We start from the raw sequence: 13,968 nt of genomic DNA, 5'->3' as shown, positions 1-13,968 counted from the left end.
GCCCGCCGGTACCGCGGGGCGCGCCCGGGGGCTCGCAGCCGATCTGACACCTGCACGCGGCGGGCTTGTGGCATCGACCTGGGATGCGGCTGTGTTGGGTGGCATGTGCCCGGACGTGTGTGTGTGATTTTAAAGAATTTGTTTAAATCTCCAGGGTCGACAGCAACTTCTTGAGATGTATGACACTTCATTTTTATATTTTTAGAGCTACGTCCCAAAAGTTGTCACTATCATCAGCAGCTACTTGTCAGCAGAGCAACTGAAGCCTGTGGAAAAACTCGTTTCCTTTCCTTGCCAGAGGCCAGGCACCCAAATGGGGTAATGTGGAAGTTACTGATCTTTCATGTGTGTTTGTGTCTGCTCTTCAGGATCTCTGAGTGGAACTTTTAATCTTCGCTGATACTGTAACAAAAGACAGATTCCTGTGATTTTTCAGGTGCTTTGCAGTTATTTTGGTGAAGTGAGCTGAGCACACAAACACGGCGGTTGCAGTTGCTCCTCCGAAGAGCTGATCAGGACAGTGTGCAGAGCATACTGTACCCTGGATCTACAACATTGCCACTGACTTCAGAGCTGACAGGGCATGTTGCACCTAAGCAAAGTGCATGTGTGCATCCAGGGTCTTGCAGGGATGTAGATGAACGACATTCTTCCGTGTAAATCATAGATAGTAGTGAAATTCATGTTGCTCTATCTCTGTTCTCAGCATCTTTAATAAAAGAAAAACACAGTTGGTGTTGAGACAAATAATCTTTTGTTAGGCAACGCAGTTACATATTCACTATTTTGTAGAATATAGGGTTGAAAAACAATTGAAGTGATTGAAAGACATATTTGGAGACTTAGCTAGATGTTCACTGTGCATGTATATGTATACATAAAGTCAACACAGGATTTTTTTCCCCTTCCTCGTATGTAAGCACCAGCCAGCAGAGGGTGCGCAGGTTAACTAGGAAGCCTTATTTCTCAGCTATGTTTACCACTGATGGCTTCCTGTTGATGTTAAACTTGTGAATAGATTAATTTAGTAAATCACTTTTGTGTTGTATTCTGATGTATAACTAACAGTAAAAGACGTGAATTACCTCATGGAAAAAAAGGTGAAAATAGGGGGGAAAGAAGAAGTAAAGGATTGTACAGAAGACTTAGGTATTTAAATCCCATATCCTACAAACACTTACTGATACGTGGGAAGACAACTTGTCTGTAAAGCTAAACAAGTGTACAGGATTATAGCCTAAAGAATTATTTGTGAATTTGCCTCTTTACATTATGCAATATTTAAGTAATTTGTACTAAGAGTGACTGGTATCTTCTTATTTCTATTATTCAAATTATTTTAGTCAATAATATTTATAATTACACTGTTTCTGAGTGTGCCTTTAGTAGGTGTTACAAGTAGGGAACAGCAGAACAATTAACACTGAAAATGTTATTATAAATAGATTCAGTACAAAAGGAGAAATTCCATTCCAGGAATGATTATAGTATATCAAAATATAGTTTTAGCTTCAGCTGGAATGAAAGCATGTTTCACAAGTTGAAGTATTTCAAATTCAGTAAAAATACTTTATTAAAGCTTCATTTTAAAGGCAAATAGTCTTCAATATTGAAGTCAGAATATCTTTATTATAAATTGAAATGCTGCAGTTTCAACAAAACACCTGTCCTGATGAAAACAAAAATATTTCAAAATTCAAAAAAATAATAAAAATGTTTGACTATATTAAAGTGTCAGCAGAATTTCTACATTTCTTTAAAACACTGTGATTTTCTTGAATCAGTATTTTTTGACGAGCTTCTTTCAGAATGTTTTATCACCTGCCTTTGCAAATAAAGAAAGAAGTGGGAGCTCACATTTAGTTTAGGATAGAACAAATTACATTAGTCACCTCTGGCAACTGAACTCCACGTTTTATCTGTACAGTTAATTAAAATAAAACGCTTTTGTTAGTTATTTCATGTTCACATTATATTGATTAAAGATTCAGTAAATAAAATACATCTGCATTTCTAAGGTAACTGTTTTTTTCTTCCTTGTTGGCCATTCATGTCTCTTCGATCTTGCAGTTGCCATTATTTTATGTTTAGCTGGATTTTTTTTCAGACTGTCTTCATTAGCTTAAAAACATACTAAATACTGTAGTTGATTCCCTCGGTACTGAGGAGAAAGCTTTCTTTGCTTCCACTGTCTTCCGAGATCAATAGATGCATTTGCCAACAAGAATTAATGTTGCAGTTCATAGTCTCAACTGAAGAACGTTTTCCCTTTTTTATAGGAATGGTGTGATTGTTTCTTAAAGAGAAAAAAAAAATGTAATTATAAAACCTGCAGGTTCATAAGATATTGCAAAAATGCTTTATATAGCAGAATAATTCTAACAGGAGTATCAAGATGGAGAATAGTGGCTTACAAACAATTCTCAATGAATACTAAATTAGGAAATTAAATAATAATAATTTTTTTTTAACTCTCAAGGACTTTTAGCTCTCTGCTTGTCCCTAATAATGGTTCGTCTGCGTTCTTTTGGAAGTGATTATATAGTACCTACATACATTATGTTATCCCAGATAATGTACCTTCACATTCTGTTGCTGGTCTGCATGTATGGTGATTCAAGCAAATTATTTCAGTAAATGAGTAGTTTTATCTCCTTCCCTCCCTATTTCCCTCCCTCTACCGTTGTATAAACTATTTCCTCTTTGCTTGACTCTTTTTAACAGGCTACCTGACAGGCGGTGTAAAAATGGGCTCTTCTTACTCGACATTTCTGTGCATGTGGTGAAAATCACACCTGATGGGTTTGTTCTTACCTGCTCATGCTTTTTAACCAATGTTAACTGTGTTGTCTCAACAGGAGTCAGAATTAATCAAAATAATTTTTTGTTTTGTTTTTCTTTTCCCCTTGGTCGTCAATGCTCTGCAGTGGTTTTACTGAAGTTGCTGTGTGCCCACAGGGAGGTCTGCATCATTCCTGGTGATGATGCATGAGAAGGAAAAACAGTTGAGAGTTTTAGATCTGCTGAGTTTGAAAAGTGGTGAAATATTCTATTGTTTCAAATGTGCACTAATTTTTTGAAGTATATCATCAAAAGACTAATGATGAAGCTCCAAGAGGGTATGTTTGGTCACTTAGTAGAATAGAATAGCATTAAGCATTCACTTAGTGAATAAGTCTGGTTGACAGTAAAGTCTGCCCCCCCGGCCCTTGATTTGAAACATTCAGAAATATTAATATGTATGTATTTTAAAAAGAACCACTGGTAATTCATAGTTATAGCTTCTGTGTTACTATTATCTTGAAGAATTTTTCACTTTGTGTCCATGATTGCCACTTGCATCTGCTTTGTGTAACATGTTCTGAGTTTTGGTAGTTTGATGTGGATAAAACAGATCAGCCGTGCTTTACAGGGGAGTATTGGGGATTTATTGTCCAATGTTGTGTAGATAAGATTCTAGGTGCCATGCAGAAGTAATTGTATGAAGTTCATTGATTCCAGAATATTATTCTTTCTAGAAATGTAACATAAGCTGCATACTCCTTCCAATGTAGGCTATTGTTTTTCTTTATAACAGACACTACAGGTAGGCTTAGTGATTAGAGATGGAAGAAGTTGTTACCTTTGTAGTTGCAGATCAGTCAAATGTCAAAATGTTTTCATCCAATAAGTTCACTGAACTAGGTTCTCAGACAAAAATGACACGTTATTTCTGTTCTGGTTTGTTGGGGTTTTTTTTTTTTTCCTTTTGACATCTCTTTCAGAGCTGATACTTCTCAAGGATTTTACTCATCAGTGAAGTGTTTTATGTATTTTTAGTGTGTAATTCACTATTTAAAAAACAAGATTAGAAAGATTATTTTCTCCTGTGTCTTTACTTTTCCCTCTGTGGATGTGACTGCTCAGAGGTTTTAGTGCCAACATCAATTAGAAATTTATTATTTCAGGTCTAGCTAGCAGTTGATGTGTCTGCCTTCTGCATGCCCACCTTCAAAAAGCTGTACTAAAGGTGCTGTGTTAGATTGGGGAGGGGAGGAGTTTTAAGGCTGTTTTCTTAAAGTTTTTCAACTAAACTGAGGCCCTGATCTGTATTTGTAACAATGACAAAATTCTAAAGACTAAAAGGCAGTGCTCCACAGGGAAAAATGTCTTCCACATTGCTTTTCAGTGTGGTTACCAAGTGCATTGTTTCTTTAAAGTTTTTTTTCTGAAAAATAGTTATGGTGCCACAGAATATAGGCATTTTTGAATGTAATTCAGTTTTATGATGATATCCTTAAAGATGAAGGTTGAATTGCTTTGATTAATAATGAAACTTAAAGCCTTCCTGATCATGGCTCTGAACAAGGAAATTACTCCTAATTCTTTCAGACAACAATTCTTACTGTCAAGGCTTCAGGGTATGATCATCTTATCTGACAAAGGGTGTTTGCCTGTTTCATTAATTAAATCAGTTAGAGAAACAGTTGAGCAATGACTTGCTTCTGAAAATGTGATTTAGGCTATCAAGTCATTCAGATGCTTTTTGAACTTCTAGTAGCCAGATTGCCCATTAATCTCATGGTCTAGGGATCACTAACTCTCAGGGTTATGCATGCATGTCTCCAAGGAGTTCCTTCACATTAACACTGGATGCAGCAGTAGACTTCCCTCCCCCACCTACCTCACTCTGCTTGCATTTTCTTGATGTTTCAGAATTTATCAGCTAAAATTGTGCAATTATCACTCAAAGGATGACATTCTCATAAAAAGAGTTGCATCTCTGGATTTTACTGATGCAAGATCATCTTAGTCATCTGACTATAATTCCCATCTGTGCATCTTTTCATGTTCTTACTGAGATATTTAGAAAGCCAAGAAAAATTGTGACTAGGCTAGCAGCTGAATCATTGCATTTTATGTTGAACATCAATGCTGGCACAGGAAATACAAGATACTAAGTCAGGTCTTTTTGAATGGTTGAAGGAGGAAGAGGATTTGTAAACAGTTTGCAACGTAATCATGGAATCTTTATCCAGGCATTTTAGATCAGATTGTAGTTTGGGGTTTTGGGGGATTTTCTGTTTGTTTTTGTTTTCAAGCATATTGCCTTTATGTAAATTACACATTTTGCAGAAATTGTCATAGTGTCTTAATTTTCATGTCTCATAATTATTATTTCATAATATCCCATATATAGTAATAATTATGCATGATGTTATGAAAAATGCGTACGTATTTTCAAAAACAAAGCATGAACTGTTTGTAGTAATTGCAGTATAAACTGGAATTGTTTTAGTTGCTGAGCCACATTAAATAAAAAAAAAGAGCCATAATAAACTTGTTAACGTTAGAAGAGGTTTTAATTTTTTAATAGGACTAAATGTTACATTTTCACTGTATGGTGATGCCCCATATCCTGGTAACATTGCAGTCCCAGCAGCTAAAATCTGTCAGTGTTTTTGTTTGGCATTGACAGCCAAAAGGCAAACCCCATTTTATTTAATCTTTGACAAATAAAAAGAGATTTTAATCTTTTTTCCTCTTTTTTTTTTTCTGTAGGCTTAACATGAATAAACAATGCCCTTTTAAAATCCTGACTCATTCAAAAGTACACCTTAAATGAGGAATTGTTCATTTAATTGAAGAGATTCCTTTGCCAGGCTTTGTACTGATGTGTACAAATTAATCTTCTTTTATTCAAAGTACAAGACTTGTGATCAAATAGTACTATTTTCCTCAAGATAAAAATCTTCATTTTGTAAACAATTTGCACAGAATGTTTTCTAATAATGTCTTGTGTCTGTTCTTTTGTAACTACATTTTGTATTTCCATTGCATTAAATTTGTACATGTGGTTTATACAGAAGAAGCACTCAAAAGAAAAAAAAAAGGGGGCTGGGGGGAAGGGCAGGAAAAAATAGGACTAAGAATACTTTTTAAAGTCATATGCAGAGCACTTGAAGGAAAAAACAGCAAAGGCACATCAGGGTAAAAGTAGTAGGAGGGGTATTTCATTTTACTCATCTCCTAGAAAGCCTACATTAACGAGAATACGCAAAAAAAAAAAACCCAAAACCCCAACAAGACAAAATGCTGGTACTAGCTGCACACACTTGTTATCTTTCATTTTTAATATTGTATGAAGAGATTTCAAGTAAAGTAAAATGCAGCAATGTAAGACAGAATTATAGATGTAATAGAAAAATCTCAAGCACCTTATAATTTGCATGAATAGAAATGTAACATTTATAACCATTTCAGTGAGGGCATTAAACAGGGATCAGGAGAATACATGGCAGAAATTTTGGAAGGCTTTCTGGTGCATAATGTTTACACTATAAAAATATAAAAATTCCCTAGCTAAAAGCGTAAAACTACAGTAACAGTTCTAGAATGAAATCTTTTGAAGGTGGCTACCTAGTGAGTGGGGTGAAAAATGTCAATCTCAGTGACATTATGTACCCACTAGAACAAGTGGTTTCTTTACTGATCAGTTCTTGCTTGTCTTCTTAAAGGTACAGTGCCAAAGTTGGTTTACTGTTTTCCTTGTATTTCTTTTTATTCCCCTGCCTGATATGACTTTGAAATGATGCCAAACAATTTGTCTTTCAATGGTTTCGTTCCAGTAGCCTACTTTGGGATTATTTGGACTTTCAGCACACTGAAGCGATGCTGCTGTTCTCTAAAAAGCATTTTAAATTAATGCTATAGTAAAAGATTGTTACTAAAGCTGATACTGGTGCTTGATTATTTCACCAGTTTCTCATGTAAGTGACATAAACAATTAAGTTACAGCAAAAGTGTAATTTGAGTTAATTGTGTTTTCAGGTCTCTGAACAAAATGAATTTCATTACAAGACTTTCTGCTTTATGTCTGAGGAAAAGTAAGACACCAAAGTCTTGCAATAGGCACCAAAGTAGTAGACGACCAGCTGTTCCACTTGGATCACGGATTTTAACTGATCCTTCTAAGGTTTTTGAGCATAACATGTGGTGAGATATTTCTTCAATGTTCATTTTCATATATTTCTGTGTATTATTTACTAGGATGAACGATGTGTGTATATATATATAACGACAAACTGCCAGAATAGACATGTAAAGGTAGTGCTAGAGAAAACTTGAGATTGTCACAATTAACCTGACAGTTACGAGTTCTCAGTGACTTGTGGAAAAAGCTGCTGAGCAAGTAGTTAGTCATGGAATGAAAGGCAAAATATTGTTGTAGATCAGTAATGAATTAGGAGACTGAAAGTGTAGAGGTAGGATAGTTCATGTTATTTATAATGGCAGAAAGTTACTAGTTAGGTACAATAATGTGCATACTGAATTAGTGCTGTATTCTAAAACTGACCCAACTTTGAAAGGAACATGTAAATTGCTTGTCTTCTAAAGGTATACTGAAGATGTTACAGATAGTTCAGCAGAGATTTCGAAACAGTGCACAATTGTCAAAAAAGTCAATTGAATCTTAATGTAAATAAGCAATATAGTAGCAGAGAAGGCATTAACATGTAAATGTTAAGAAGCATGAGAATTGCTCTGAGTTGCAGCAGTACATCTCCATGTCTAAAAGGTATTTTTATGATTAATGGGGACTCAGAAAAGAGTGAGAAAGCTAGTCTACACAATGGGAAAACTGAGATTGAAAAGCCTAGGATTTTTGATCATGAAATGGAGATGAATACAAACCATTAAGTGATACGGGAAGTGTTAGAAGGATAGAAGAATATCTAAATCTATCTAGAAGGTAGAAGAACGTCTACTTAAGATCTTTGGAAGACTGGGATTTTTTATTCCTATAGTTCATAACTTAAGAACAAGGAATATTTGATGAAAAGAGAAGTGGGGTAATTAGAAGCTATACAAGAAATTATTTTCTACATAATTTTTAAATATGTTTTTTAATTCTGCCACAAACCATTTCTGAGAGCAAGCATTTCGCAAAATTAGAAAAGGTACTGGATGTGGCTAATGATAACCAATGGGTAACATAACATAGGAGTTATAGACAACAAGCTTCAGGGCTTAACCTTATTTCATAAAAGTAATCTGCAGTTCTTATACCTTCCTCAGAAGTGTCCCCTGCTGGCAACTGTCAGAGAAGTTATTGGACAGCCTTTTGTTCTGAAATGAAGCTCCCAACTTGCTGGGTTTTTTTTGAAATTATTATTCTTTTTAGTAGTCCAGTTTATTTGTTAATTGGTCCATTTTGCTTTTTAATCTAAATTATTACGGAAGTTTCTCCAATAAAATTCTGATGAATAAAAAGGTCTTAAGAGAAGAGTATGACACAGGAGATTGTCTTCTGGTTAATAAACTAGTATCTTCATTACTTTTTTAGTCTCTAAATTTGGGCTTAACTCATGAGGTAAGATATGCAACTGTCACCTATTACTGTTTTCTACATTAGATGTCCCCAAGCCATGGTCCCCAACGCATACTACCTTAAGGCCAAATCTGGAGTTATCTATATTTATGTAAGTTCCTTGGTCAAGGAAGCTGGAAGTTGGCTGGTTATTGTGGTAAAAGAGTGTAAAGTTTATTTCTGTGTTTCATAAATCTATATGCAGTGTAGTTCTTAAGCATCTTTCAGACTCAGTACCTCCTGCTAGGTGGAAAAATCCTTTACTTGTGTGAATGCTGATCCAAATGTAGGCTATATAGTCAAAGGTACGAAAAGATTTTAAGAAAAAGGTGACCCTTTTTCTGTAATATTGTACCATGATGAAACTCAATTTTCTTTCATTTTTTAATTCCCTTTCCAAATAACTGATCATGGGTAGCCTCAGTTTTTCTTTGTAGCATTCACTGACAGTCTAACACAGAGTTACCAAACTATGATGCAGGTAGTTGGGCTGGATTGTAAAGAAGGAATTGAAAGGAACAGGGTTGTTCAGAAAGTGGATCTGCAGATGAATGGACATAGCTCAGAAGGGAAAACAGGTGAAACTGAGTTGGAGCAGAGGTTGCATGGAAGTTGTGAAGGTCTTGATAAATCAAGAACCTGGCTATGAAGTGGGGGAGGTCCTCGGATCTGAAGCTCACTGAATCAGCAGGGTTCTCACTAGGGAGATAACGGGGATCAGGATGAGTGGTGGTTGAGCTAAATAGATCATGCAGGGTGATCATAAAAGATTCATCTTCCCCAGCATTGATATATGAGGATTTATGTCCTTTTGTTTTCCACTCATCATCTTTGGTACTTCATAAAGCGGCATCCTTCTTTTCTGCCTGTATGTGAATTGGCAGGGAGCCAAGAGCTGCTACTGTTGCTGCTGGGAATACTAAGCAAATCAAATTTGGGAACTAATGCTTTAGATATTTGGTGCGGTGCTTTTCTGTCATTTCAAGAGATGCTAAACATTGGAGCAGAAAATGTCTGCTTCTATTCAGGTTAGTAATTGGCATAGTTTTCACATGTTAGTTTTCAGAGATAATTGAACCCTATGCTCGCAAACAAGTTAATGGAAAAGGGCTAAGTTGAATAAGCTGAAAAGAAAGTAGCATTGCTTGGTCTCATGTCAGGCCTACTCATGTTAACAGTTCCTGGTGTGGTTAAAATGGATAGCTTCCTTTGTTGCTGTCAATGCTCAGCTTAAAACACTTCTGTATTTAAATACTTCTTCTGTGCTTAGAATTCTTCTGTGTTCCTGTCAGCTTGTATTGCTGAAGGAGCTGCTTCCTTTGAAGCATCCAAATTATGTAAATAGTTTGCATAAGAATTATGCTATGTCCCCTCTTCTGCAGATTTTGAACTAGAAATCCTGTTGCAGTCCTGTTGTTTGGGGTCTTCCCTATAGAAATATCTAGGAAAAAGTCAAAAGCTTCAGCTTTATGGATTCCCAAGGAGGGACAAAAGAAAAAAAGTTTTTGATGAAGAGAGAGGACTTCAGGCACCTATAGGATTGTGTGTAGAGCCCTTAAAGTTGATCAGCTAAAGTTTACACGACAGCAAGTCATCTGTCAGAAGGTCTGACTATGTATTTGTGCCATCTGAATAGTCCTTGGTTTGAGCTTGCTGGACTAGGCAAGGTCAAAAATGGTGATAGGAGTGAGGGAAGCAAGTCTTTCCGAGAGGATGGCTGCCTAGTAATGCTTTGGTCATTCAATTTATTCTACTACAGCACGTCTGTCAGAGCCTTGACACCGCACAGGAACATTTGGTATACGAACAAATACAGGAAGGGGAGAAGCAACCTGCTGTGGACAATAATGAGAAATATTTCAGTAGACATGCGGAAATCAAGTCTGAGGCAAGCAGACAAATACATACCAATTAGTCTCCCACAATTAACAAAAGAGGAACAGTGAAGGGCTAAGAATTAAATCACCTATATGTCACCAAGCATGGAACAGGAAGATGCTTGTTAGCTTTTAGAGACAATCAACTCTTTTCAAGTTGGCACCTTGTTCCTTTTCCCATAGTAGCCAATGGAATTTTAGTCACAGACTTTCAGTTAATTGATTTCAGTAGGATTAGGATCTAATAGATTACTTGAACTATATTATCTAATTTAATCTGATTTCTAAAACTGTTCAGACTGGGCAATTTTAAAAGCTGATTTGCTTTTAAAAGCTGCCAGCGGAACATTTTTGGGCACTCCTCATTGTGGCCTGATTCAAACACAGAATCTTCAGGGAAGGCAGTTTAGTCATCAGGGTCAGATCTTGGCTTGGTTCTGTGACCGTTTAATGGATTAATATAATGTTTAGTGAACCACTTTACAGAAATATAGATACCTTAGACTTCGGAATAATTGCAGCACTGCTTGTCTTTTCTTAGGAATGTCTCATTCTTTTTTTCTTACGTTTCCTGCCTCTATTCCCCAAATAAGTAAAATCCTATTCATCAATTCCACCTGTTCCCCTTGAATAGGTGGATTATGGTCCCTGTTTCAGGAACATTTGATTCCTTTGCTAAATTACCTTGGTTCCTTATCATAAACATTGGTAATGTGAGAAGTTTCTTGCATCAGGATGTTTGTTGATAGGTCTATTATTATATCCAGCTAAACACAATTCTAATGGGACACTCAAAATACCTTCCTATAAATGCACTCAATTTACAAGATATATGTTAATCCTATTAAGAAAAAAATGCATATTACTTCAGCCTCTTTGCAGTTGGAAGATTTTTCTTAATCACTTGAGTCTTACCTAACTAGTAATTAATTTTTATCTATCATACACTGAAACTTATTTTTTAACTGTCAGTCTCCTTGTGGTCATTTCCTTGCATTCAAAAAGAAAATGTATTTGAGACAGCATAGCTAATCTGCAACTGTTTTCTCTGGGAAAAAAGTTTATGGAAAATCCTATTTAAAGACTTGTTCTTCAACTGCCTTTTGCAGGGACCACATGCAGTGGTCACAAGAAGAAGAGGAGAATGCCAAGGAAAAAGCAGCAGAGAACTCACTGGTGAAAGTCCAATGGGAAGATCAGGGTAACAAATTCATAGTGGCTTAAAAATTCCTATTTTAATGCTATTTATTAAAGCATTTAAAGATGCTTAAAATCCAGGAACACTCTTCTTATTTTTACATTATCTTGTCTAAATTTGTTGGTTGGTGTTTGTTGTTTTTTTTTTCCTTTGTTGCCTCTAAAGATTGTCTCAAAGTGTGTTTTTTCTAGCAGTTCAGTTACTTATTTGAGCAATTTTGCATGGAGGGGGGGCAATAGGCTGTACATAAGGTACATCACTATGGTGCAGTTGCAAGTTCTGGCTCCTTTTGCAGTTCTTCAGAATAAAACTGCTTCTACACAGGACTGTTACTTCATTAAAGGGAATGAATTTGCAGCCAGCTAGGGTGCTGGGGATGAAAGTTGCTATGTAAAATATTCAAATGCTTTTTAATGATTTGTGGGCTGCTTAGAGAGCTAATGTTTGTACATTGCACCATATTTCAGTTATGTGCCATGAAAGTTGTACTGGTCCCAGCTTGCTGCCTTGGCCAGGCTGAGCTGGGAGTGCTTCAGGAAGCAGTGTGTGCACTTTGTGTGGAAGGTGTTCCAATACATGATGCAAAGTCTGGTCTGTAAATGATTAAGGAATTTCATGCCTATCTTCAAAAGGGAAACTTAATGTAGTCTGTGTTTCTGAAGAATGATAACTCTACGTTCAAACTGGCAAACTAAACCCTAGACTGAACTCTAGGGTAATTATGTATGTTAAAGCTGGAGTATCAACTTGATAGTAACATAGAAGCTGGATTCTTAATTTGTTCATTTATTAGAAAGATATTCTGAAAACAATTACTTGGATGTTCTGAGCCTCAGTTTACTTAATGTGTCTTGAACCTGTCAAATTAGATAGTGTCATTATGATCCTGTGCTCAGTTTCATTGATGTAACTAGGGCACATGTTGGAGTTTATTTGAATTACCTGTGAATGTGTCTCTGACTGTGTGTCCTTTATCACTTTGAATGCTCTGGGATTGTCATCCGGCCCTTCCCTGTTACCTCTCACATTCTTTATCTAAATACAGGAGTACAATGTTTGTTTTTAAAAAATGACATCTAATACTTTCATTTGGTTTGTATAAAAAGTGGAAAAGTAAGCTCATAATAGAAAAGTAAGCTGTGAACCATGTGGCTCATGGAACCTTTAATTCTTCATCTACAGTCATTAGAACTTAGTTTGTGCTGGTGAGAAATGGAATAATCAGGCATTTGTCTATTACCAAGAAACACAAGAATCCAAGGATATTTCCTATGAATGCCCCTCTGTTTAGAACTTGAATAGGTGAGCATTGCTGATAGTATTCCTTCAGAAAGCTTCAGCTTTATTCTGCAAGTGGAAGTACATTTTGGCCTATTTGTGTAAACAATGAACTAGACCAAAGCGAATGAGCAGGTTATTTTGGGGCCTTGGAAACTACAATAAGGGGAAAAAGACAAGACAGGTTTCAACAATACTATTATATCACTAAAATAGAATAGTTCTGGTGAGCCTCATTAAAACAAGAGAAGTTAAACTGAATGAACTAATGCACTACCTTTAGGAATTTGATTTACTTATTAGCATGTACAGTTTCTTCTCAGGCATGCCTGCTGGTGTTGAAGGATTCTGTTAAGGGGAAAAATCAGTTGACTAAGTAAGGGATTTTTTTGTCTCAGAAAGTTATGTTTATTAGTTTTGTCATTTTACATGCCTTGGAAAATTTAGTTGTCAGGCTACTTAAATATACAAAATGAAACAGAAAATTGCTAGTAGTTCTGCATGCCACTATTACACAGTGGTGCAGGAGTGACAGTGAAAGAATGGAAAGTGTTCTTTCACTTGAACCTATGTAATACCATACTAATACAATTTAAAAGGCTGACTTTAGCCATTGCTTTCCTTCAATTCTGAAATCTGGCAAACCTGATGGGAATTTAAGTAGAAGGGTTCTGAGCAGACTTGTAAAAAAGTAGTGACTATAATGAGGGGTAATAATGATTTAAGAACATTTTGAGTACGTTTGCTGTTTGTATACGGAAGCTGAGCAATCCATGAATGTGCAACTTGCACTATTGGAATCTGGTATATATGACCTCAATCAACCCTGCACTTACATTATAAAACAAGTCTGTACAATTGCTCTGCATGGCTGGGTCTTGTCCTTTAATAATACAATTGGATATATTAAATGTTAAATTTTAAAAATTATGCAGATTTCTGGGACAAGGCATTCTGCCACCTCATTGCCACTTCCCACTGCCTGTCTGTGCCTCTAATGATAATTCTCAGCCCCCTTATCTCTGAAAAGCTGTAGCGATTAAGGAAATAGTATGTTAAGATTTAAATGAGACATGTATTTGCTCTGTGCATTTATATTAAAAGAATTAACAGGTCAGTGTGAGTAGGGACAAAATAAAAAAGGTAACACATTATATGTTGTGCACTTAGCAAGAGACGTCATAGAATTATAGAATAGTTTAGGTTGGAAAAGACCTTAAAGATCATCAGGTCCAACCATTAACCCAGCACTGCCAAGTCCACCA

General features: G+C 36.0%; 1 protein-coding gene across 6 annotated transcripts in view; it reads left to right on the top strand.

Annotated features, from left to right (window-relative positions):
* Positions 1–13,968, top strand: part of METTL8 (methyltransferase 8, tRNA N3-cytidine) — a 29,746-nt gene that overhangs the window by 335 nt on the left and 15,443 nt on the right. For 3 of the 6 annotated variants that reach the window (XR_012660639.1, XM_075093436.1, XM_075093434.1), the window contains exons 2-4: positions 206–318; positions 6,811–6,975; positions 11,337–11,428. Coding sequence is in view for 4 of the 6 variants with exons in the window: in XM_075093436.1 (XP_074949537.1) it covers positions 314–318; positions 6,811–6,975; positions 11,337–11,428 (262 nt within the window). In the remaining 2 variants the exon portion in view is untranslated. Of the gene's footprint in view, positions 1–13; positions 118–205; positions 319–6,810; positions 6,976–11,336; positions 11,429–13,968 lie in introns of those variants that run through there. The other 3 variants (XM_075093438.1, XR_012660640.1, XM_075093437.1) reach the window with 3 other exon arrangements.

The sequence above is a fragment of the Phalacrocorax aristotelis genome, chromosome 5, assembly GCF_949628215.1.
Source record: "Phalacrocorax aristotelis chromosome 5, bGulAri2.1, whole genome shotgun sequence".
Lineage (NCBI taxonomy): Eukaryota > Metazoa > Chordata > Aves > Suliformes > Phalacrocoracidae > Phalacrocorax > Phalacrocorax aristotelis.
This window is presented reverse-complemented; position numbering and strand designations above follow the sequence as displayed.